The following is a 25,499-nucleotide window of genomic DNA, read 5'->3' on the forward strand; positions in this document are numbered from 1 at the left end:
CAGGGTTTGTTTGTGTAGATTTCTTCCATCCTGGACTCCTGATAAGAATGTCTTCCTTCCTCCGGTATTGGTGGCGGAGAGTGGGGGAGGGGAGGGTCTCTCATGGGAGTTCTATCTCCTGCTTTCATGAAAGTGCCCTTCTTGAAGTGCCGCCTTCAGAGTGCTCTTAACTAAAATAATTAACATGAAAAGACTATGTTTAGCATGCTATAAGTCATGGTGCCAGTTTTCTTGAAACAGGACAATATGAATAATTTTCTGCCATGAGACAAATCACAGAGTGAGTTAAGCTCGCTGGTCAGCAGTGGCATTTATTCAGTGTCTGTAGAATTGAGTGACTGCAGTTACCTGCCTGCAGTGACTCAGAGAAGCATGCCTTGAATGCAGGGGTTCCATGAGAAATTAACAATGTATGTTGATGAATGTAGATCTTGATTCTATTAAAAACACTGATATATATGTACAGTCTCAAAATTGTAGATACTGTGTAGGTTAAACAGTGTGCATTAGAGTGTGGCAGTGGTGGTATGTGCCTTTAAGCCCAGCACTTGAGAGGCGAAGTTCAAAGCCAGCCTGGTCTACAGAGTGAGTTTCAGGACAGCCAGGGATACACAGAGAAAACCTGTCTCCAACCCCCCCGCCTCCCCAAAAAAAAAAAAAAACCCAACCAACCAACCAAAAACCCAAATAAACCAGTGTACAACCAAAGATTGACTCAACTATACCCTCAAAAAACAAAATTAACAATTTAGGAGCCCAGGAAGATGGCTCAGTTGGTAAAGTGCTTGCCCTGTAAACCTGAGGATCTGAATTCGATTCCCAGCATGCACATTGAAAACCCAGGAATGGTGGTATACATCTAATTCCAGCCTTGGGAAGGTGGAGACAGACTATCCCTAGGGTTTGCTGACTGGCTGAATCAGTGAGATAAGATCAGTGAGAGACTGCCTCAAAAAATGATAAGGCCCCAAGTGATGGAAGATGACACCCAAAGCCGATATGTGGCCTCTAGTGGCATCTGTACACTCATGTGCACACACAAAAGTATTTGTGACAATTTAGTTTGAAGGGAGCTACCTTTGGTGGGTACGGAACTTCTTTCGCCCTGTCTTGGCCCTCAGATATGTGTTTTGTGGAGGTCGTAGCTATATACAAGAATAAGACAAAAGTGAGAAAGCAGTTAGCTGGAGAGAAAAGAGTGTCTTAAATAGTAGCATTGAAAGGGGTGACAGTTAAAGGAACCTGCAATGGGGAGTAATTGGCAATATTTGGTTTCACACATACAAGCAGTTTGTGCTAGTTCACCGTATACAGAGTGCGCGTTCCTAGCTGTGAGTTTCAGTTTAAAATAGTGACCTGTCATTATTCCTTTGGAAGCAGTGTTTGGGAGTCTACTAGCAGCTCACATGAGTGCAAGCAGGATTAAGAACGCATCATTCTCTTGGACCTTCATGGAGGGCATTCCATTCTATTTTATGAAATAAATTTAATAAGATATAAATAAGGTAAATTCACTGATATTTAAAGTTTATAACATCATATTATATCCACAGAAGATAATCTTTAGAGGTAGGGGCTCATTCTGTAGCGCCAGGTAGCTAAGAATTCGTAGTATCCTACTACCTCAGCCTCCTGAGTACAGAGATAGAGTTGTAAGCCACCATGGCTGCCTCATGGGAGATTCTTTGTTTGCATAGTTTTCTCTTTAGTTTTAAAATCTCCTCTGTGATGATTATACATGTGGATAATATATTCTGCTCACTCTTTTCTTTCCCCCCTTCTCTTCCTTACAACTTCAAGTCTTCTTGTTTTGTGAGCACTGACTTTAACCAGGACATCTGTGTATACAGAGTAGAATTACCTAGTGGAGTTTGGCTGGCTCACCTTTCGGTGACAGCTCCTCCCTCAGAATCCATCAGTATACAGTAGTTTAGCAGGAATGGATAGGGCCCCCGTGAGCTGCTTCCTGATCCGTAATTGGCTGTTGACCCCAGTGTTGTGTAGCCCTAGTAGATATTATTAAACATTGTGTAAATAGGTGGTTTTATATTTTTATTTATAGATGATCATAAATAAGAAATAAAGACCAGGGGGTGCATATTTAGCATATTTATTATGCTGGTTAGAAGTAATATAAAAGAAATTAATGTTGATCTGATTCTGGAAATTATTCCAAAGGTTAAAGAATTCTTCTGGAGTTACAGAGATGGCCCAGTGGTTAGGAGCTCAGTCTGGGGGCTCAGTCAAGAGGTCCAGTGTTTGGTTCTTAGTACCCACATCAGGTGGCTCACAGCCTTCTTAAACACCAGAATCACAGAATCCAAAGCCTCCTTTTGGCCTTTTCAGGTACTCAGTCACAAACATATCCATACACATAAGCAATAAAAATAAATTCCTCAAGAATTCTTCCCATCTATAATTCATAGCACAAAGATTTTTGGGGAGTCCATATTATATCTAGTTGCATACAATAAACAAAGACTATATTTGTATGGTCTTAGCTTATAAGTGTCATAAAATTCAAGAATTTTTGAGCTTACCAGTAGATTAACTGAAGGAAATAGTTCAGAGGAAGGGGTTTTGAATCCAGGAAAACTATAGCAGATAATGCCAAATTAAATCTTACCATTCTGTGTTGCAGTAAATCTCCAACCTTAATGAGCCTATGCAAAAACCACACAACTCAGTTATAATATTTATAATATTTATAAGATTAGGCAGATTGATCACTACACTAACTGTTTCCCAGCTATGAGATCCCTTGCTACTTGGGGCTTTTCCAGGCCACATGGTTCTGCTCCATCTTCCTTCCACAACTCTTCTCTGTCCTTCTTCCTCTACTCTCTAAAACCTCCAGCCCCACCTTTTTCTTCCACTGCCCAATAATAGGCTCGAGCCTTTATCTCACCAATTAGAATGGGGAGAAGGTTCACATGAAATTAACTATGTACACAATCCATTCCTCATGCTTGGTCTCCAGTTAGCAGAACTGTTTGGGAAGGACTAGGAGGTGTGGCCTTGTTGGAGGAGGTGTGTCAGTTTGAGGTTTCAAAAGCCCATGGCAGGCCAAATTAGCCTCTCTCTCTGCCTAGCCACTGTTGTGTGAACATGTAAGCATTCAGCCACTGCTCCAGTACCATGCCTGCCTATCTGCTGCCATGCTTCCTCCCATGCTGGTCATGGATTCCACTCTCCTCTGGACTGGTGAACCACAAATTAAATGCTTTCTTTTACAAGTTGTCTTGGCCATGGTGTTCGTTCACAGCAGTAGAATAACTGAGACTCTCCTCCCTCATCTCAGCTGCATAAGCTAGGAAGCTGTACACTGACTCTGTAGGAGGTAGAGTCAGCACTCTATGGGGTACTTGTAGTGTCCTGTGAATACAATGAAGCTGCCCTGTGGAACGCTCCTAATTTTGACTTGAAGCCATTGTGAGGTGTCTCTTCTGATTTCTTTATTTCAAGTTATCTTTTTCCAAAGCTTTTCTCTTCCCTGTCTCTTTTCTGTTTTTAAACAGGGTCTATTATATAGGCTAGGCTGGTCATGATCCTCTTGCCTCAGCCTTCTGAGTACTGCAATTACAAGTGTGTGCTATCTTACCTGGCCAGCTCATCATCCTCTGGAGGTGCATGGAGAGCTAAATTCCCTGGTCCTCTGCCTTCAATACTCACCTAGTAAATTAACAGTTGTGCTTTAAACTAGTCTAAGGTTGACCCTGATGATGTTCTCTAAGGTGCTGGAGGTACAGAAGAAAGTTCTTTGCTAACCTGTCGATATTAGAAATTCTACCCTTAGCAGTATATACTAGGCTTCCTTCTGAGTTACCCACGAAAATGATTAGTTCTCTTTTAGCTAAGAAGTATTTTGTACTTCCAAGTAGAAACTATAGGCTCCTTTGGATTTTAGGCTGCCAGGAGGGGCTCCTGCTTAGCCTAGGTTCTAATTGTTCACACGTATCCTTGTGTTTGTCAGTCCTGAACCTGGTAGGCTGACTCTGGACTCAAGATCTTGAAATGTCCTATATCCCTAATCTATGTGGTTGCTCCCTCCCTTAGTTTAGTCTTCAGTCAGGTCTAACTTCCTCAGTGAGAGTGTCTCAGCACCCTATTTAAGGCTGCATGCAGTTCCACAACCCACAAGTCCTATCTTCTTTCCCCACTTTTCCTTTTCTCTTATGTGCTTACCATGATGTGGAGTCTATGTTGACCCTTTTGTGTCTTTCACTGCAGGAATATAGGTTCTATATGAGTAGAACTTGTATATTTTCATGACTATGCTCCCCAGTGCTTTGCTTGTCCTTAGGTGGTCAATGTTTGTTGAATGCGCAAATGACCAACACAAGGCCTACAGGACTTGAGGCATAAAACATACACTTTTAGGTAAAAGGGATGTCAAATGTTAGCTTGTTGTACAATTTTTCTCAGCAAATTTCAGTAAATATATTAATAACAGAAATTGTTGCTTCATGCAGCCAGAGAAGGCTTCTTCATACTGAACATTTGTAATACTTTAACCTCAGCAAAATCTCCGGTTGAGTGTCTGAATGTCTGTATTTGTTTTTTCCTTTTATGTATTGTGCAGGTCATTGTAAGTATTAATCTGGGAATTAGGTTTCTGGATACTAGTGTTAATGACCAGATAGACCAGTTTTGCTCACCACATAATACATGTCATTGAACCAAGTTTTGTTTTTTTAAAAAATGCCTTTGTGGCCACATGTCTCAGTAAAGGCACTATCACCATGACTGGGGTACAATCCCTAAGACTCATTTGGTTGAAGAACAGAACTGACTTCCAAAAGTTACCCTCTGACCTCCACATGTGTATCACGGCATAAGTGTATTTTCCCCACTACCACCATGAACAAAATAAATAAATCAATGTGGAACAAAGACTTAAAAATGTTTCTTACTAGATAGCCAAGTATGGAGGTGGGAAACCCAAGTCTCAATCTCCTGGGAAGATGGAGTTTGGGGCTATTTATCAGTAAAGAAAAGGATGAGTTAAGATGTGGAGAAAGATTATTGGATGTGAAGTAATCAATCACTATTCTCTTTAGTGGATACATAGTGTTTTTTTGTCTCCTAAAATCAGAAAATCAAAAGGTCATGCTACACTCTCTCTCTCTCTCTCTCTCTCTCTCTCTCTCTCTCTCTCTCTCTCTCTCTCTCTCTCCACTGAAGAGTCACTGGCTTCAGCAAAAAATGGCCTCTAAATCTGTGAAAAGCAATCTAGGCAATTGTGATAACTTTCTTGTCAGCGATAATATCCACATTGAAGCCACTGAGAGCCACATGATATAAAACTCAGCACCATTACTTCCAGAATTAGTGATTCCAAGCTCCCCTTAGAAGCAGGATCTGCCAGTGTAGCCCAGGCTGGCCTCAAACTCGATAACCTCTTAGATTAGCCTTCTGAGTGCTAGGGTGACAAGCATGAGCTACTTCACCTAGTAGATAAGTGAGTAGGCCAGCTGTGTTTGCTGGTAGTGATTAAATTTAGGATTTTATTGTCCATGAAGACTCGGAAACTGGCGTCTGAATTCTTTTGAAGGTAACGTTCTTGAGAATAGCATCTGGGTTCTACTGAGGTACTTCAGACCTGTAAAAGGTAGAGATTTACAGTTGCAGGGCCTTGTTTTTGCCTTTGCTCAACAGATGCTGTGGCTTATCTAGGAAGAAGTAAGGGTGCTGCGTATATTCTATTAGAATTGTTTTTTCATTTATAAGCTGAGGTGATTAGAAAACATTGTCTGCTCATTATTATCAGTTCTGTCTGAAGAAGTTATGATTTACCCTATTGTAGCTTAATGGATTCACTCTTTAACTTTAATTATTTCGGTGAGTAAGCATTAAGAAACTGCAGGATTGAGGGAAGTGCAAAATGAAAAGGACATTTGGATCTTTGACCAGTCCAGGGTGACAAGTTTTGCTCTGATGATTGTCATTTTATTCTGCTCATGAAGTAGAGGCTTCAAATGAGTGAGTAAGCAATAGATACAGACTGACCCCTGAGTAGACTGTTCTATTGCAACATCAGAATATTCCAAGTGTATGCCACACAGAATTAGATTCTGCCTTAGGTCAGTAGAGAGTCGTCTTAAAAAGATTAGCAACTTGGGGCTGACGACTACTCTTCAAGAGGTCCTGAGTTCAATTCCCAGCAATCTCATGGTGGCTTGTAACCATCTATAATGAGACCTATAATGAGTCCTCTTCTGGTATGCAGGCATACATTCAGGGAGAACTGTATATATAATAAACACACAAATAAATCTTTAAAAATAAATAAATAAGAGACCAGTGACTTATAAAGTTACTGATCACATTGGAAGGAGCTCTGCTCTCATGGCTTTCAGTTCCCCTGCTGTCGGGAACTCCAGGGACTATTATAGGTTACACAGTGTGAGCTGTTAAGTTTCTAAATTCTAGTTTAGTGTTCTAGCTACACCAGGGGCCTTCCTAATCCTAACACAGTTTGAGTCTAAATGTAGTGTAGATGTAGATATAAATTCTTAGTTCTAAGAACACACACTATTCACCTTTTAAGAGCAAAACACGTTTATCTCTAATTTGTAAGTAATACATGCTTATTAATTGTCTGAAAAGGTGATCAGTTGCATATTTTAAGTTTTAGTATTACAGGCTCTTTGTGCTTTCCAAATTAGAATTTTGGACTATCTTATTGGTGTGAGACTTAATTTCTGCACTAAACAAAGATCTGCTTACTGCTCCTTAAGTTCGCACATTGCTAGGGATTGAGGCTGGCTAGTGGGTAGGAAACAGTCCTCGCTCTTGAGCTCCTGCTCCAGTAAGGACTACAGTTACATGTACAGATCCCTGTAACACGATGATAGAAGAAAACTCTACTGGGCATTGGCTGTCTTAGGAATGAAAGAGTTCCCCCTAGTCAGGAGGGAAGTGTTGTGTTTCAGAAGGGCCAGGGAGCTGATTGGCTAGGGCAGGTATTCACTATGTGTGATAAGTACGGGTTAGAGACTAGTTTGGGGACGTTTAAGGCACTTGTTCCAATAGCTGATATGAATTCCTTTGAAGGGGATATGTCTTAGGCGCTTGCTGTCTAAGTTACTTTTAATGATGGGTAGCTTCATTTTAAGTATTCATCTTGGAAATATTGATATTACAGCATAGATACATATACCTATGTATTTATAAACTCCAGGTATATGCATTTGTAGTGCTCATATTTGAAGACAGGGCCTTGAGCATGCTAGACAAACACACTATGACAGAGGTATATCCTCAGACCCCTAAGAGGTATTTTTGATAATGCTAGGCCCAACTTACCTTTATACCCAGGCAACATATTTCACCTAAGATACATGACATTGTGTTATTGTATAGTTTTCATTGTCCTTTAAGTCAGTAGTTTCCAAGTAAGATTACTTGAAAGCTGTTCAAAAATCAACTTGGCTTCTCTTCTACCTCTTTGAGCTAGTAGGTCCTAGGTTAACTTGGATTTTCTCTGTAAATATGTCCTTGTCGGTCCTAGCCTGACATGTATCATTATCAAGACTGGTAATTTCTGTACTATTACATTGTCACAGAGCCTGTGGCAGGCATGTGGCAATTCTGGGACTCTTCTGATGGCGTGTATTAATACACCTGGGGATTATCTGGCAAAATTTCCAGTGCCTAGGGACTTAGAAAAGAAAGCTGAGCAGTGTAATAGTTCCATGCGTGTTTGCTCAGCAACTGTGCAAATGAGCTGTACATTATCTGAAAAATACACAAAAAGACTATGGGCAGAGTGATTTTTCTAGGCCCAGGGAACCCAGTTCTCTGCCTTCTCCTTAATTACTCTACAGTCTTGTATTGAGTCTGGGGAGCCACACTCAAAGAAGGCCCTGCAAGGCTGACTAAGAAAGCTGTGGGAGTGCCTGGGCTGGAAGCTGTTTGCAAATGTGAGGCTGATATTTTTACAAGTTGTGTGTGAAAGAAAGGAGAGGACAGAAATTTAATCCATCTCTGTCAAGCCAGGTGAGTGGGTTGAAGTGACAAGAAGCAACTTTACAATCTCCATGAAGTTTTCCCAGCATTGGAGGTGTAGAAGCAGCATGAGTATCAGAAAGGCTATAAGATCTTGACAGGTAGTGTGTAATAATTCTTCCAGAATAAAAGTCCCATGGTTTGTGACAGGCCTGCTTCATCATGAATGCTGAACATGCTCACTGCATCTCACAGCACCTATCACAGAGAAATATTTACTCCAGAGAAACAATACAGAGATAATAATTGTGTCATTAACCCTACAGTTTGAAGATGAAGCCCGTAATTCTATAAGAAAAACTGGTTGACCTTGGGCAGCTGGTGTCTTAATGTTTCTCAGATGATTGTGAACTTCAATAAGTGGTTCACAAAAAGCCTTTACCCAGTGAATCTGGCTGAGAGAATAGTCATTAAGTTTATAGTCTGGAAGTACCCAGAGAAATTATTTGAGAAATTAGTATTAGTATTTTATTTATTTTTGGTGGTAGTGGTTAGAGGATGCACAGAGTCTCCTTGTATAGCCCAGGCTAGTCAATTTGTGGCCCAAGCTGGTCTTCCCAAATGCTAGGATGGCTGGTATGAGCCACTTTGGATAGCCCTAGTAGTCTACTTTTCCCGTCCCCCTGGAACTGAGGGCCAAACCCAGGTCTTGTAACTTAGTAGGCAATCAGTCTACCACTGAGCTAAATCCCTAACCCCCTAAGGCCTAATATTCTAACCATGATGCTTTTTAAAATTTCTATATCTGCGAATCTGCCTTCTCACATGTCACCATCCGTTCTTCACCCTACACTTACCATCTGCCTCTCAGATGCTAAATATAGAAGGCAATATTTATCTGGGACTGTTCAAAGGAAAAATGTTTGACATGAGCGAAACACCTCTGACTAATGTCCCAAAGCATAAGCTTTTAATTGTCTTGGCTTCAACAAAAACTTGTCAGGCTGGAGATGCACAGTGGTTGAGTGGGGTCAGCATGTTAGAGCTCTGGGTTCGACCCTCACTCCCCAAATGACCTGAAAGTACTCATATGTCACAGTCTGCTTCCTTTTTAAACAGATCATAAACACCACCAATTATGAGGATCAGCTTTGTTCTGTGTGTCTGTAAATAAATAGTTTTTCTTTTTTAAATTCAGGTAACTGGCCTTTGTTGTTTTTAATTCTATGAGTGAACTTTTTTTCACACTTAACTACCTTTAAAGTTTTTATTGGCTTAGTCTATTCTGGATTTGGAAACCAGATATTGAAGCTTGCTAAGAATTATTCGTGAAAATGACGAGGCTTGAAAATAACCTTAGGCACAGAGTGGAAGGGTGGGGTAGTATCAGACTTATTAACTGTTTAAGCTGTGTATTGTGGGCACTTAAGCTGTTAGCTCCGTATACTTTCTGTGTTTGCAACATGTTTGCAAATTTTTCTAATATTTCCCTTCATCTCTGTGTCTGTGTGTGCATGCTTATGCATATATAAGCAGTGTGGAGGCCAAGGTGAATGGCAAGTGCTCTTCTCATTTGTTCCCCACCTTAGTGTTTAAGCATCTAGAGCTCACTGCTTAGCTGGCCTAGCTGGCCCACAAGCCCCGGAAATGTTTCCATCTCTACTTCCCCAAAGCACCTCCTTGCCTGGCCTGTTTTAATTAATTAGTTAATTAGTTGTTATTGATCATTTTGTTTTTAGTTTATTAATTTTTCTTGTTTTGTTTTTACATGGGTGCTGGGGATCAAACCCCGTTCTTTGTGCATGTGTGGCATGCACCTTACCCTGAACTCCCTTCCTAGCCCCACTTCTTGTTTTTTTTGAGGCAGGATCTCTCTGTGTAATTCAAAACTGACCTGGCACTCACTGGTCCACCGGGCTGGCCTTGAATTTCCAGTGATCCTCTGTTGATATTTCCAGAGTGCTAGGATTAAAAGCCTATAACACCATTCTGGCTTAGTTTGTTGTTGTTGTTGTTGTTGTTGTTGTTGTTAGTTTCTTTATTTCTGTGTGTCCATGATGATGGGAAGGTGTCTATGAGCACCTGTGAAGGTAGGGTGCTGGCGATTTGTACCAACCTGTCATTTATGGAAAAAGTTGTCTCTAGCTACAGATTTAGGTTTGACATGGCTAATAAATTCAGTCTTTGGCCTTTGATTCCTGGACTCTTAATAGGTGTGTGTGTGTGTGTGTGTGTGTCTGTCTGTCTGTCTGTGTGTGGTCAGAACTGAAGAGGGTAGAAGTGTCTCAACAGTTAGTGAAACAATACAAATCAGAAGATGAGTGTACCAGCCTCCATTTTTATCCCCTCTTTATAGTTGTGACAGTTGACACTCATAGAAATGGAGTTCACCTAGCAGCAAGATTAGCATTACACTTAGCTTGCTTTGTTAAAAGCGTCTTCGTTAGTGTCATAGGCGATGGGACATCTGAAAGCTGGGGGAGTGGAGCTCAGTCGGCACTGGCCTGGCATGGATGAGGGCCAAGGCTTAATCTCCAGTTAGGAGTTTGTTAGATGCCAGCACAGTGTGTGTGTTGCATTGCAAGTTTATATCCGCGTCTGTGGGTGGTTCCCGATAACAAGTTAAATTGGGTGATTTTTTTTTTATTGCTCCTCCGCAAGGGAATCATTTGGAAAACTATTAATGCCATGTTTTCGTTGTTTAAGTTTTGCTCCAATTCATTATTTCATTTCAGAATTACAAAATAATTTTGAAAAAAGATCTAATGTTAACTTTTATTTAATACCCTGAAGTTGTTTGATTATAAACTTTTTATTCAGTGCTGACTTATATAATTGTTTCTCAATTTTTCTGTCTTTATTCTACAGAATGGTAAATAAGGCCGGCCATCTTTGGAAAGGCCATTGATCTGCCTCATGTAAAGTATGCTCAGCTCCTTTCCAGTGGTGTAAGTATCATCTCAACGCTTAGCCCGTCCGCCGCCCTTGTGATAAGTGACTAGGACTGTGCCTCAGATGTGACAGCAAATGCTTTTAGAGTTCAAATAACTCTTAACAATGTCATCTGTCTTTATGTGCTGGGTTGGTGTAGTGCGCTGCTCTTCCCCCATCTTCCCTGTGGGGTCAAACTCTCCTCATCAGTTTAGCACAAGCAGTTTTGCCCTCTGAGCCATCTTGCCAGCCCAAGAGCAAAGAAACTTTTAGAAAACTATTCAAATAGTGTATCTCTTTGACATCGAGGGAAACAAGTATCATATGGTGAGGGTGAGGTTTCAAACCTAGGGGCTTTTTTTTTTTTTTTTTTTTTTTTTAACCATTTTTTAACTTTATATTTTGAAATTATTTTTTCATCTTAGCATAAAGTGTCCATATTTATTATTTTTTGGAAAGTTATTTTATTTTCATTATGTGCACGTGTGTGTGTGTGTGTGTGTGTGTGTGTGTATGCACAAGTGCAGTTGCCCACGGCAGCCAGAGACGTCAGATCCTCCAGAACTGCCGTGGTTGTTATCTGTTTGATGTGAGTGCTGGGGACCCAGCTCAGGACCTCTACAAGGACAGCAAGTGCTGAACCTCTTCTCCAGCATCATATTTATTGTGTTTAACTGTTTGATAACCTAGACGCCTGTGAGGTGGATGGTTAAGTGTTAGAGAGAGCTCTTGCTGCATTCTCAGGAATAAGTAGAATATAAAAAGCATGCTATCTTAATGCTTGTTTTGTTTGCAAGCTCTAAAGACACCTAAGCCATTCCTCTCCCCTACTGCATATACTAGCATAGTTCTGCCCGTTAGCTGATGTAGTTGCTAGCTGTTCTTCAGAGTCAAGGCAGAGAGATAAAAATGGAGGTGGTCTATTGCTTCAAGAGTGTTTTTGTGCTGGAATATGAACTGTAACCACTAGTTCATATGAAATAGGCCTCCGAATAAAAGTATTCCAGGAATTTCAGAAATTAGAGAAGATAAAGGGCCTATTAGCTCATTAAGTGTATCTTTAGCGGCTAGTGCAGAGTGCCTTGAGCCTATGTAATTTCTAAAATTTGGTAGAGTCTGTTTCACTTAAATTTCTTCTGTTTTGGTTGGCAGTTTATAATCTAATAAGTAGGCATTAAGATTTGGTTTTATTATCATCATCATCATCATCATCATCATCATCATCATCATTATTTATTTTTTTCCGTTAGACCCCACCCCTACCCCCCACGTTGACTCTGATTTAGTGAGAAGGCTTTGGAAGAGAGCCAGATGATAGGAGTTGTCCTGAGTCTGCCAAGTGCTCTAAGAAAGGCACTCTATCTCTGAGGCTTGCCCCACCCCCCAGGCTTGCTTGCTGGGGTGCCTGCTGCCGCTTTTGTCTTTCTCCTTTCCTTTTCCTTTTCTTTTTTGCCCTTTTGTTTTGTTTTGGTTTGGTTCTTTCGAGACTGGACTCAGTGTGTCTAAAACAGCCTGGAGCTTGCTTTGTACCTCAGGTGAGCCCTAAACTCACAAACATAGAGAGTAGTGCAGTAGTTGGTGTGTTGTATACACATATGATATTGTCACAGTTTTAAAGATAATTCAATTAAATAGAAAGCAGAATTAAAGAATGTATTGCCAAATGAGAATAGCAGTAAGGTTTTGGGTTTTTTGTTGTTGTCATTTGTCTTGAGCACTGATGCTGCAGGGCTATGCTGGTATTCACAGGTGAGGTGTCAATGCTTTCAAAGCATCTGTCAAACTCTTGAGTTTGTTTAAAATTTTTGAAGTCCAGTCAACAACTTACTGCAGTGTCTGGGGAGGGTTCATGTGACATCCCTGAAAGAAGGCAGAGTTCTCAAGTGGTTAGGTGTTGACTCTGGTTTCCATGTTCAGGAGTCTGTTGAGACTTAGTATTCTCTGGCCTGTAATCTCAGGACTTGGGGCACAAAGGCAGAATCAGAGTATGTTTGAGGCCAGCCTGAACTGTGTGCAAGGCTGTCTCAGAAATGCCGGAGCAGAGCCGAGCAGAACAGAGCACTGTAGGTGCGATGGGCATCAGCTCTGCCGTTTCTTATAGACATGTTTGTCACTTATGGCAGTGTCTGAAACCATGTCAAAGCTGGATAACAAATTCCCTCAAAACTGTGCAAACCGGGACTCAGTAAAAGCTAATTTAAAAAATACTCAAGTGTGATTGACACACTGGAATGGAATTTTTTTCCCCATAAAATCCTTTATTATGAGAAGGGCATTTGTACCATGGTTTCTAATCATAGGCTGTTATTAGGTTTTAGTCAATTTATGGAATAATTTAAATTATAAATTATTTTACCCTGCTATGAAGCTCAGTTCTCTATAAAACATTTCTTACTTACTCTTCCATATCATTTTCTTATTTTAAAGTGGTCACTCTTTTGATGGTAGGGAATGATATATTTTATATACACAGTAAGAAAGGCCTGGAATGTTTTGAATCATCCTACAGTAGCCACATATGCAAGGCAAAATGAGTTCTGCCTGGTCATTCTGGGAAAAAAAAAAAAAAAGAAGAAGAAGAAGATTAAAAACAGCCAAAATAATCTGGAAGAAATTTCTGTTTGACAAGAAAACCTTAACTATTGACGCTTTAAAAATTCATGTCATTTTTGTCCTTGTGATTTCAATACCACGTAGTCATTTCTGAATGTTTAGCTAGACCCTTCTGTTGTCAATCTTCAGAATATCATTTATAAAGGTGTGTCCTGGGCCTTGTGGCTTATCTAGAAAAGTTTTAGGTATTATTGTAAAATACAGTTCATGTCTTAAGATGTACTGTAGTCTTACAGTATCAACTTAGAAATTGAGCCCTAAGTCCTGAATTGTTGTTTTCTATTTAAATGTTTGTCTCTGTTATTTCAGTGTTAAAATTCTCACATTATTTTTAATTACTATTAGCTGGAACCTGCATTCAAATTAGTAATTAAAAACAAAACTATCCCTTATCATATGAGTGATCTCTGTGCATGAGAAAAGTAATGTAGTCCCTCCTTGTTATCTTTTATTGTAAAAGGATTGCTGGCATTATGGTGCTAGATGACCGTTATAGGTCATCTGCTGCTGTACTGTTATGATGCTGTGCTTACACTGGGTAGATTATGTGAGGTACAAATGGAAATTGGCATAGTATATCTTGTCATGTGTATTGATACACATTGGCACATGACAGCTTCTAATCATTTGTGTGTGTGTGCGTGTGTGACATACCGTGTCCTCTGTGTTATGTGTATGATGCCCTTGTCTTTCTCCTCTAAGTTGCCATTTGTTCCTAGCAACTATGACCTCTCCCTTAGCCCCCTTGGCAGAAGGGGCTGCTCTTAGTACAAATTATAGACTGCTGTTTAAACACAGTAAGAACGTGTACTTAGAAATGATTAGGTGTTCTGGACAATCAAAGTGATGGGTGGGCCCTATTTCCCCCTTTATGAGTTTAGAATAAGAGTAGTTTCCAATTGTTGAATTATCTAAATGGTGTAAAGTATTTCGGATGCTGTGAAATTTTATACTAATAGTGTCATGTCATATAGAGGGAGGCTTGAAGAATGGCACATGACTTACTGTCTGCTCTGACTGAACAGGATAGGAAAATGTGGTTAACTTTCATGCACATAGATAAATTAGTCCTTAAAGCTGGGCATCTACGGGAAGAACAGTTTGTGAAGTGTCTTGATCGGATAAGAACTGAAGATACCAAAACAGGCCTTTTATTTTCAAGGGAAAGTAATTATGAAGATGAAAAAAATAATTAGGAGATGTAACTGGAATTGGCCAAGCCAGTACATTACTTTAGTTTGGCAATTGCTTTTATAAAAATGGAGGCAGAGAGTACTTGGATTAATTTGATTTTAGGACAGGTCTCACTAAGTTCCAAGATGACCTTGAACTCAGTCTGTTGGCCAGATTCACTGTGAAAGTTCTCTTTGTGCCATCAGGCTGCCTTTAGACCTTCTGAAAGATACAAAAGTGTTCTAAGCCTCATCTTCCTTAACAGCTCATAATGTAACATTAAGATAAAACAAAATAAATCGTGTCTACCACAGAATTGCTATGAGGACTAGAAAAAGTCATATCATATGAAATTCTCACCCAGTTTCTGAGTAAAAGTGACTGCTCCATTGGATTTCCAGTTGAGGGATGCACAGGGATGAAGGAATAGTTAGCTATCCAGCAGCGCTGGGGCCTGGCCTGAGCACATCTAAAGGATAAGGACATCTCTTGACTTCTGTGTCTCCTGGCATTCCCTTATTGGGAGGATATCACTTATCGTATCTATCACTAGAAAATAAAAATTAAAATCACTTTCAAAAATCCTGTCAGATTTTAGAAGCTGGAGAGATGGCTCAGCAGTTAAGAGCACTTGCTATGTTTGCAAAAGACCCAGGTTAGGTCCTCAGCCCTTACATGGCATCTTACAAAATTGTAACTTCAGTTCCAGGACATCCAGTGCCCTCTTGTGGAACTACATGCCTGTGGTACACATACACACATGCACATTAACACTCAGATATACAGAATAATAGAGACAAACACGTAATGTAAATCTTTCATTTAAAAGTTGACTTTTATTAAAAATTCAAGGAGAGAGCATTTTATGGTGCAGCTAATGCAGTGGTTCTCAGCCTTCCTAATGCTGCAATCCTTACAGTTCCTCATATTGTTGTGACCCCAACCATAAAATTATTTTCGTTGCTACTTCATAACTGTAATTTTGCTGCTGTTATGAGTCGTAATGTAAATATCTGTGTTTTCAGATGGTCTTTGGCGACTTCTGTAAGAGGGTTATTTGATCTACAAAGGGGTCACAACCCACAGGTTGAAACATTACGATAGACATTACTGGGCTAATGTCTCAAACAAAATATTAATTAATTTTCTCTCTAAGAAAGCATTTTCTGGTGTGCTATAGTGTCTTGTGCTAGTCAAAGTAGAAACATGTAGAACTAATTTTCTGAGACATGAATAGCTCCAGTTGGCTGTACACACATGAGGGATCCATTTAGAGAGCACTCGGCTCACGAGAGTGCTAAGAATAAGGAGCAGGGCTTGATGTCCTGTTGTTTGTACTATTCTTACTCACCACTGAAGTGTTTATAGTAGTTACTAGCATTCACTTAGACTCAGCCAAGAAAAATGTTTGTCATTGAATGGCCTGAGAGTTCTTGGTCAGTTTTGCAGGTATTGAAGAAAAAAGAAACCCCAAATCCTGTACATTATCACATAGTCTGGGCCTGATGTACTGATGTACTGATGTACTTTACCTGATGGATGGATATTTTTGCATAATTAACATTTTGCTTCCAAATTTTGGTTGATTACCAAAACAACAACAAATTTCATTCTATTATAAGTTGGGTTTTATGTTATAGCTGATGCACTTCTACTAAACTCAGGATTTGTAGCCATCCATGTCACAACAACAACAAAAAATCTGTCAGGACTCTTCTTTTTCATTTTTGTTATGTATATCTGTGTGTGGGCTCGCACACTTGTGTGCGCATGTGTGACTTACTAAGATGTGTATGAATGCATGTGGATGCCAGAAGTGTACATTCTGCGGAAGCCACTGATGGTGAGCTTCACTGATTGGCTTCCCTGGCTGGTCAGCAAGGCCTACCGACGTTCTTGTCTCTGCCTCCCCAGTACCTGGCATTCGCTGCTGTTTCCAGCTTTGCATTAGTACGAGAGGTTGGGCTTAGGCACCCCTGCTTGCGTAACAAGCTTGTCAATGGACTGAGGCATCTCCCTATCCCTTAGGATTTTATATTCAGTAAGGAGAACTTGCGCAGAGTTCAAGCCTCTTCTGTTGAGGATTCTTGGTGATGGGATGGGTTTTAGCTGACAATAAAAGCTCTTCATTTTTATCCTCCTCCTTTTCTCTCCAGGCTGCTGGAAACCATGTCTCACTACACAGATGAGCCCAGATTTACCATAGAACAGATAGATCTGCTCCAGCGTCTTCGGCGTACCGGGATGACCAAACATGAAATTCTTCATGCATTAGAAACTTTGGACCGTCTTGATCAAGAGCATAGTGATAAGTTTGGAAGGAGGTCCAGCTACGGGGGAAGCTCGTATGGGAACAGTACCAACAACGTTCCAGCATCTTCCTCTACAGCCACAGCTTCCACGCAGACCCAGCACTCGGGAATGTCTCCATCACCCAGCAACAGTTATGATACCTCCCCACTGCCTTGCACTACCAATCAAAATGGGAGAGAGAACAGTGATCGATTGTCCACATCCAATGGGAAGATGTCACCGTCTCGCTACCATGTAAACAGCATGGGTCAGAGGTCATATAGCTTTGAAGCCTCAGAAGAGGACCTAGATGTAGATGATAAAGTGGAGGAATTAATGAGGTTAGTATGTTGCCTATTTAGAAGTCCCCCAAACAGCTCTAGTTTCTAAGACTGTTTTGAATTAGGCTGTATCTCAGCAGCTTACCAGGAAGAACAATGGCTTCTCCCTCCCTTCGTTGGAAATGAAAGTGAAACTTGAAATTGTGGCTTTAGTTCACACTTTTTATTTCTTCTCTGCCTCAGTCCTTTTGCTGTGTGATTAAGCTTTTCTAGTCTCTTGATTCGTCCAAGGGCTTTCTCTATATGGCTTTGGCGGACAGGTCCTCGCAGAAGTCCGTTTAAACCAATCCAGTCCTCAATCTTTCATGGTAAATACTTTTTCTGAGTGGTAAGATGAATTTACCACGATGCGGAATACATGCACTCTTCATTTTTTTCCTTGCAGCACTTCAATCAGTGCTGTAATTTAAGCAACTATTAAGTCAGAAGTAATTTTCAGTAAGAAACATAGATATATACCACCCTGCCCCTAAAAAGCTGAAGTTTTGATTTTGGCAGTAGATGCAATGCCCACATGCACATCGTACACCATCAGTCACCAAGTAAGTGTGGTCACCCAGAGTTTAAACACAAAGAAAAGAAGGCCACTTTCAACCAAGGTAGTCAGGACTTTACACCAGAACTGCTTCACTTTGAGGGTAGTAGACATGGTATTTTCCTTATCCCATGGTGCGGACTCAGCATGTTAACTGAGTAAATAAATTTGGCTTAAGCCATAAGGATAATGTGTTTTGAATAAGGATTTGGAGCTGATGAGATGGTTCGGTGAATAGAGATGCTCGCTGCCAAGTCAGAGAACCTGAGTTCTAACCCTGGAACCAACAAAGTGGAAAGAAAGAACCAATTCCCAAAAAGTTGTCCTCTGACTACAAGCATGCAATGGCACAGGTGTATGGCACACATACAGATATATACATATAGCCAGTTATTATTGTTTTTGAAATAAAAATTAAAATATGCATATGTTCATTAAAGTTAGAGAAACAGGAAAAAGTATCAAAAAGGTGTGTCTTTTCTCTGATTAATATAAGCCGGTATGGCCACATACCTGTAACTCCAACATTTGGAGGGCTGGGACAGGAAGATTGATGTCAGTTCAGAGCTAACATGGTAACTTACAGAGCGTTTACCTCCAGACAGCATCAAAAGGAAAACAATACAGAGGAGGCAGACTGACAAACATAGAAATACTTTAGGATCCACACCCATTCTCACGGCTTCACATTCTGTACTAAATGGTTGGAATTAGGAAGTTTTTCTAGACCTTTACAAATAGAAATGACAAAAACATTGTTTTCAATAGAGTTATGCAGTTGTGTAAAAATGAAGCCTTGGGCTGGAGAGATGGACGTACTGTTCAAGGGCACTTGTTTTTGTAGAGAATCTGAATTTGATTCCCAGCACCCAGATGGTGGTTCACAGTCATCCATAACTCTTGTTTTAGGGAATCCAAAGCCCTCTTCTGAGCTCTGTAAGCACCAAGCATGCATGTTGTACACACATACGTGTAAGCAAAGTGCTCATGAATATAAAATAATCTTAAATTTAAAAAAAGATGAGAGCCTGCAGATAAGTTAGTTACAGTTGTTAGTGAACAGAAGTGTAGACTTACCAGAAGTAACAACAAAAGTTACAAGCGGTCCTGAAAATTTTCTGACACCAAGACCGAATGGTGGGGGCTTTGGCACTGCTGTATGAAGATTCATCCTATGGCACCTCTGTGGTGAGACGGCTTTAAACACATGGGCTCTTCTGAGTTTGTTTTCAGGGAAGAGTTGCTATGTATGGAATTCTGGGTTCCAGGGACCATGGGGTGCATGTACTGAGGAGCATCACACCTCAGACATAGTCAGTGTTGGCCAGGTTTCAGTGCTGTGCAGTTCAAGAGACTCAGTGGTTTGGTTCATGCTCAGCTGTAAACACTGGTGCCAAGACGCTGCTATTTCTGGTGACTTTCTTAGTGCGGAAGATTGAACCCATAGCTTTATCTTCCAGAGTCACTCCCTTGGCCATAGCTGGTGTTTGGAACTTAGCATGTATCATTTTCCAGTTTAAAAAGGAAAACCATTTGGACAAATGAGCCACTTTTCATTTGAAATTTCTTGAGTTTTTCATTAGTAGAGAAGATGGCAAAATAGCATTATTTGTTCAGTGCCAGCTTGTAGTATTTGTGCACATTCCCTTGGATGCAGACTCACAGGTTTAGTATGTGTTTCAGTTGTGCGCTCTTAATTGTTGTGCGGTTATTAGGACACTTTCTTACTCCCTTTCTCTGCTTGTTCAGAATAGCTGTTGTGGTGACATTTAGTCAGCTAGGAACTTCTAGACCTCTGGTCCCCCCTGTTGGGCTTTCTCCCACTCCAGCTCAAGCGTGCCCCTCCTCACCTTTGTCAAGTTTGCAAAGGATATTCCTTCTTAGGGCACAGAGAGAAGTTGCTCACATGACATTTGCGGTCTCTACAGCCATGCCGAATGGTTAATCAGAGAAACTGAGGTTCATGAAAATTAGTAATTTGCTTAAGAAAGTTTGATTATTGGGCAGCTGAGCCTAAATTATAATCCCATGTCTTTGTTATCATTGTGTTGATGGTATATTTTACCACTGAAATTACTTATGCTTTTAGATTTGATAAAGTTTTAGGAAGGGGAGTTAATATCATTCTTCAAGAGAATGTGAATGGCATTCCTTACGGGGCTTGCCATTCTCCTTCCTCAACATATCTGCTACTTCAGATCTGTCCCTTACCAAACAAGGATTTTTTCAAGCAGTAGTCCTTCCTGGGTATTCTCTGTCCATCTAGTGACACGCCATCCTTGCTGCTTATTCACACTAGTGGCCGGACTGACCTGGTGGGCTCTGGTAAGAAGCGTGGACACCTGAGTGCCTTCTTGCTTCAGCTGCTGTGCAAAACCTACCTCTGGCCCCCAGCCCACCTGCAGGGACCTCTGGCCCCCAGCCCACCTGCAGGGACCTCTGGCCCCCAGCCCACCTGCAGGGACCTCTGGCCCCCAGCCCCACCTGCAGGGACCTCTGGCCCCCAGTCCCACCTGCAGGGACACGCTTTGCAGATTTTCTAATCCAATCAAGCCGTATTACAATATATAATTTGAAGGTATGTAATGAAGGTATATACCCTTGATAGTTTGAATTGTGATCAAAGAGGAAGAAGAAGAAAGCCACACTGGCATATAAATTTTCAGTACATAGTTGAATGTGCTACTTTAGGAAGGACTGAAAGCCAACAGTGAAGATTCACTTTATATTAGGACATCTTAAAAGGCCTATTAGCATGTAAGTGTCTGCATAGGAATGTGTGTCCGCATCTGCAAATACAATAGGATGTATCAGTGTTTTCCTGTGCTCATTTACGTAGTATGAGATCATGTAAATGAGACGATTTGGAATTAGTAACGCTGTGCATTAAAATAAGGTCTAGCTCCATGAGCCACAGTGTTTTAAAATTCAAAATTTACGGGAACTGCTGTGTCACAAGTGAAAAATTCCATGGTATCACACATTCCTAGGCACAGTTATTTTAAAATACTCTCCCAAGTTACATCTAGTTTCACTGTATAGGTTATGTAAAACATAATTGAAATTTGTGTTTCAACTGGGTTCTGTCCCTAGGGTATTTTATTGTAAATATGAAAACAGTCCCAAATTTAACAAAGACCATGTGAAAAGGCTTCTGGTCTGATGTAGCTGGGTCACAGGCTGTGTATGCTTGTGCAGGCAGGATTCATGCTCCATGAGAAGGCAGCACCACTGAGTGGTGGTGCCCCTCTCCTTCCACATTCTGCATGGAGAAGAGCTCTAAACCCTTTAACACTCTCTTAGAGTTGTACACAGGGAGAAAATCGTGAGTGTCTTTCAGATGTGAAACACACTGTTTTGGCTTCATCCTGGGTGCCTTTGAGCTACTCCTTTACAACATCCAGAATGCTAAGGGTATGTTAACTTAGGGAGTGTGAGTCATCTTAAAGCAAATCATTTTAAAATGTGAGCCCTTTAATTTGCTTTCTTCCAGAAAACAAATCAGTGTCATTTTGAATCACCACAAATAGCCGTTCCATCCTGATTTGGAAAACATAAACATACTAGAAAATAAGAATTTAAAGTTGCTATATAAATTATCTAGATCAGGTTTTCCATTTTATAGCCTTTAACCTCTAGAAAATTTTCACTCATTAAACAAATTAAGGTATGAAAAATGCATGCTGAATATGACAGTCATTGTGCTAAAAGTCTCTCCAGACTGGTAGGAGAGATAGATGACATGCTAAGGGCATGAACTGTATAGTACATTGTGTCCTTAGTACAACTGAGGTGTTAAGAGTTAATCTAAAAATGAGATCTTTCTTTGTAAACCATGATAATCAGGGAGAATCTGGCTCTCAATCGAAGGCAGTTATATTATGTCTTTTTTAAAAGCTGTCAGGAAGCCAGTTGTGGTGATACCCTTTTGGAATCCAAGTACTTGGAAGGTGGAGGCAGGAGGATCGCTGTAGATTCAAGTCCACTGTTGACTACATAGCAAGACCCTGCTTCGAAACAAAGGCAGAGAGCAGGGTAGTGGTGCCACTTAGATCCCAGCACTCTGGAGCTGAGAAAAGATCTCTAGTTCAGAGCCATTCTGGGTCAGTGGCAAGACCCCTGCCTCAAAATCCTATTCTCACATAAGTACGTACATACATAATATACATGCATACCTACATACATGCATACATACATACATATATACATACATACATACAAATATACAGATTTTAAAAGCGATTTGTTGGAGGCTGGAGAGATGGCTCAGGAGTTAAGAGCACTGGCTCCTCTAGAAATGTTGGTTCAATTCCCAGCACCTACATGGGAGCTCTCAACTGTCTGCAAATCCAGTTCCAGGGATCCATCCCTCCAGGCATACATATGGTACACATATCTGTACATTCAGGCAAAACACCCATACAGGAAAAGTAAAATAAATAAATTGCCTTTTTAAAGTGATTTGTCAAAAAGGCATTCCTCATGAAGCCTGCTGTATTTATTAGGAAGGATAATAGTGGAAGGTTTAACTAGTCTTAAAAGCAAAGGCAGTGGGCTTGGCAGCAATGGTTAGCTCCATCCTGCTGCAGACTAGGCCCATCAGATGACCACGTGGCAACAATCTGAAAACAGGAGTGAGAAGTAGCATGCACTTCCTGTGCCTATCTGTGGTCAAGTGGTTGCTTGTGCTAATTCACTAAGACTTCATGTGGACAGTCGTGAAGCACGTGAGATATTTGGGGGGAGTGGAAGAAGGGACACATTCTCTTTAGGCAAATTTTCAAGTTTTCAACAAAGGAGAAATATGGACTAGAAGAGGAGTGAGTCATGTTTGTGTAAGCGATGTTTTACACTATCGAATGGGTGGTTCCACAGCTAGAATGACAGTTAAGGAGAAGGCAGAGAAGACAAACAGCCAAGTCAGCCTAATAGGATGGAGCTGGACAGTGAAGGTGAATGCTGTGCCGTTTCTGCAAGTACCTAGTGAACCCAAGCAAGCAGGCGTCTTCTCACCTAACTGACTTGAGAGCATTTTGTCCACGCATGGTGCTTGAAGTACCTGGTCCAAGATGCACACTTAGACTGATGTATGTCTTACAGTTAGAGTTGGTCACGTGTTTCTTCTTTGCTTTGGATCCTGTCTGACTAGTTTATAGAAATAATAGCTTGTGTTTACATGATACATTTACAGTTCCAAACTTTCTACTTCAAAGAAATTTCTTTTGCATGTATGATATGCACATATATGTATGTATTTATATCATTTAGTTTTTAATCCCATTGTTTGAAGAAACATTTTAAAGACCTTTGTTGTCAGAGCTAGCGATTGAACCTAGAGCCTTGTGCACACTAGGGAAGCAACTGCCACTGAGCTATATCCATAATCTTAAAACCCTTTGAAATTTGGAGAGAAAGGGGGTAGAGAAGGGGAAGAAAGGGGAGCAGTGGGAGTGGAGGACGGTAAGGAGGAGGGTGGGGCTGGTCATAGCAGCCAAATGAATGAATGGACCAAAGTTTGTTTGTTATACTCATGTGTGAAAATGCCATAGACCCTTTATTTTGCACAGTTAATGCACACTGATTGTAGAAGTGAAAGCCCTTGAAAGGAGTGTGTTAATGTTCTTGTTTTACTGGATGGTGTAACTAGAGTACAACAAAATATTAACTGGCTTTCCCTCACGTGTTTTTTGTCTTTTAAGGAGGGGAGGGCCTGGAAGTTGAGACCAGGGGGTTTTATGATGCTGGCCAGGCATCATTTAGTCCTATAGATACCCCGTTCTTTTTTTTTTTTTTTTTTTTAAATTATTTTTTCAAGAAGTGTCTGTGGTAAAGCGGTAAAGAATGTATGTGGTTACACACGTATGTGCATTTTTAGATTTATTGTGGATGCTTTAAAGACCTGCATAAGAATGTGTTCTTTGAGGCAGTGAATAGATTGCTGATTTCTAAACACTGGAGACTCTTACTGGCTTGTTGCAGTCCTTTAATAATGTCACACTGCAAGGCAGTGAGTAATTCATGAACTGCTTACATAGTTTAGTGTTTGTTCTCCATTCTCTATGATTTAGTGTCTGTTCTAGGTGCATTTGATTTAAAATAGGTTGATTTAATTTTGATTTTAAATCATTAGTCAGGAAAATATTATTTGCTCATTTTGCCTATAAAAGTATTAAATTTAATCTGAACAATTATTCTCAAGTATAGTTTCATTTTCCAAGATCATTCCGTATGTTGAAATACAACACTTTGTATAAAAATTTTCAACTTAATTTTATAGTTACTTCAGAAAGCAAATGATTTAGTCTGTGAACAAAAGCCGTCTGAAATAGATACTGCTGATGTAAACAGGAATCTAAATCAGTTTAAAAATTTAGAATATTATACTAGGCAACTAATTTTTAATTTTCTTTTGAAACCTTTTGTTTAGGATTTCCAACCAATAACTCAGAATTTATTGTCGAGCTACATATTGGATACTCAGTAGCCCATCTCTATTATTTTCCCAAATTCCCCACAGCAGGAATATGGCCCTAGGGGTTATACTGAGCCTACTGCACAAGAATGAGGAACTAACTACACATCCTCAGCACATTAAAAAGTCAGGCAGCGGTGGCATTCGTGTTTAGCCCTGAGGGATTCCCTACAGATCATTGGCCAGCCAGTTTAGCAAACTGGTGAGCTCTGGGCTCAGAGGCAAACATAGATGCATACACGGCATGCATAGGTCCAACTCACCACAGGAAGCATGGCATCCCTCACCACAGTGTATAACCCTTCCTAATGAAGGGGCTGAAAGACCTGGTCTCAGGTAAATCACAAGTTATTATATTCTGATAGGATACTTTTGTTTCTGCTCCAGTCTACAGCAAGACATGAACCCCCATGGAATTTATGGTTCATTCACAAATGATTTTTAAAGGTTTGTGATTCCTTCGTCTCAGATCAAGGGTGAGCAGGGTTTTACTGTGAATAGCTAGTGGTTAACGATTAGACTTTGCTGAGAGGTAAAATTGAGGGTATAATGTAGATAATATATACAAGAGGGAGACCAGACATGGCAGCAGACAGCTGTAATCCCAGCACTCAGAAAGCCGAAACTACAGTAAATTCAAGGCCAGCATGGACTCAGAGACTGTCTCTGAAATATGAGAGAGTGGAAAATGGCCGAGGCTTCTCTCGACAGTATCCAACATGGAACTTTACACTTAGCACTCAGGAGGCTGAGATGGAACGATGCCTTGAGTTTCAGCCCCACCTTGGCTCAATAGTTCCAGGCCAGCCTAGCCTACAAGAGTGAGCTCCTCTCTCAAAAAGTGAAAACAAATTCTATATGGAATTGTAATAATTGTATATCGTTTTGGGGGCTACATATAGTAACAATAAAAGGAAGGATATCTTTTGTTCAATTTGCAAAGGTAAATCAGAAAAAGATCATTAGTTCATGCTTTCTAAGAACAGATGGCAGTGACTTGAGCTGAGGCCTTTATCTGTTGACCTTGTTTAGAAAGTTAGCTACTACAATCTGTCAGCCTTCATCTTGAACAAGAACAGTGTTCTTTAAGACTCTAGTTTAACTTTTATTTAAGTATTGTTTATTTTGGTGAAAGATGAGTCGTGTGCTTTGTCATTCTTATGGTTGTCTAGTCTATGAAAATGTGCTGACT

At 40.4% G+C, this 25,499-nt stretch overlaps 1 protein-coding gene across 13 annotated transcripts in view; it reads left to right on the plus strand.

The window, feature by feature from the left end:
* Hmbox1 (homeobox containing 1) overlaps positions 1–25,499 on the plus strand; it is a 132,227-nt gene that overhangs the window by 31,010 nt on the left and 75,718 nt on the right. For all 13 annotated transcript variants that reach the window (XM_032917938.1, XM_032917937.1, XM_032917936.1 and 10 more), the window contains exons 2-3: positions 10,819–10,898; positions 16,824–17,300. In XM_032917938.1, coding sequence (XP_032773829.1) covers positions 10,876–10,898; positions 16,824–17,300 — 500 coding nt within the window. In that variant the 5' untranslated portion in view covers positions 10,819–10,875. The remainder of the gene's footprint in view (positions 1–10,818; positions 10,899–16,823; positions 17,301–25,499) is intronic.

Source organism: Rattus rattus, chromosome 12, assembly GCF_011064425.1.
Source record: "Rattus rattus isolate New Zealand chromosome 12, Rrattus_CSIRO_v1, whole genome shotgun sequence".
NCBI lineage: Eukaryota > Metazoa > Chordata > Mammalia > Rodentia > Muridae > Rattus > Rattus rattus.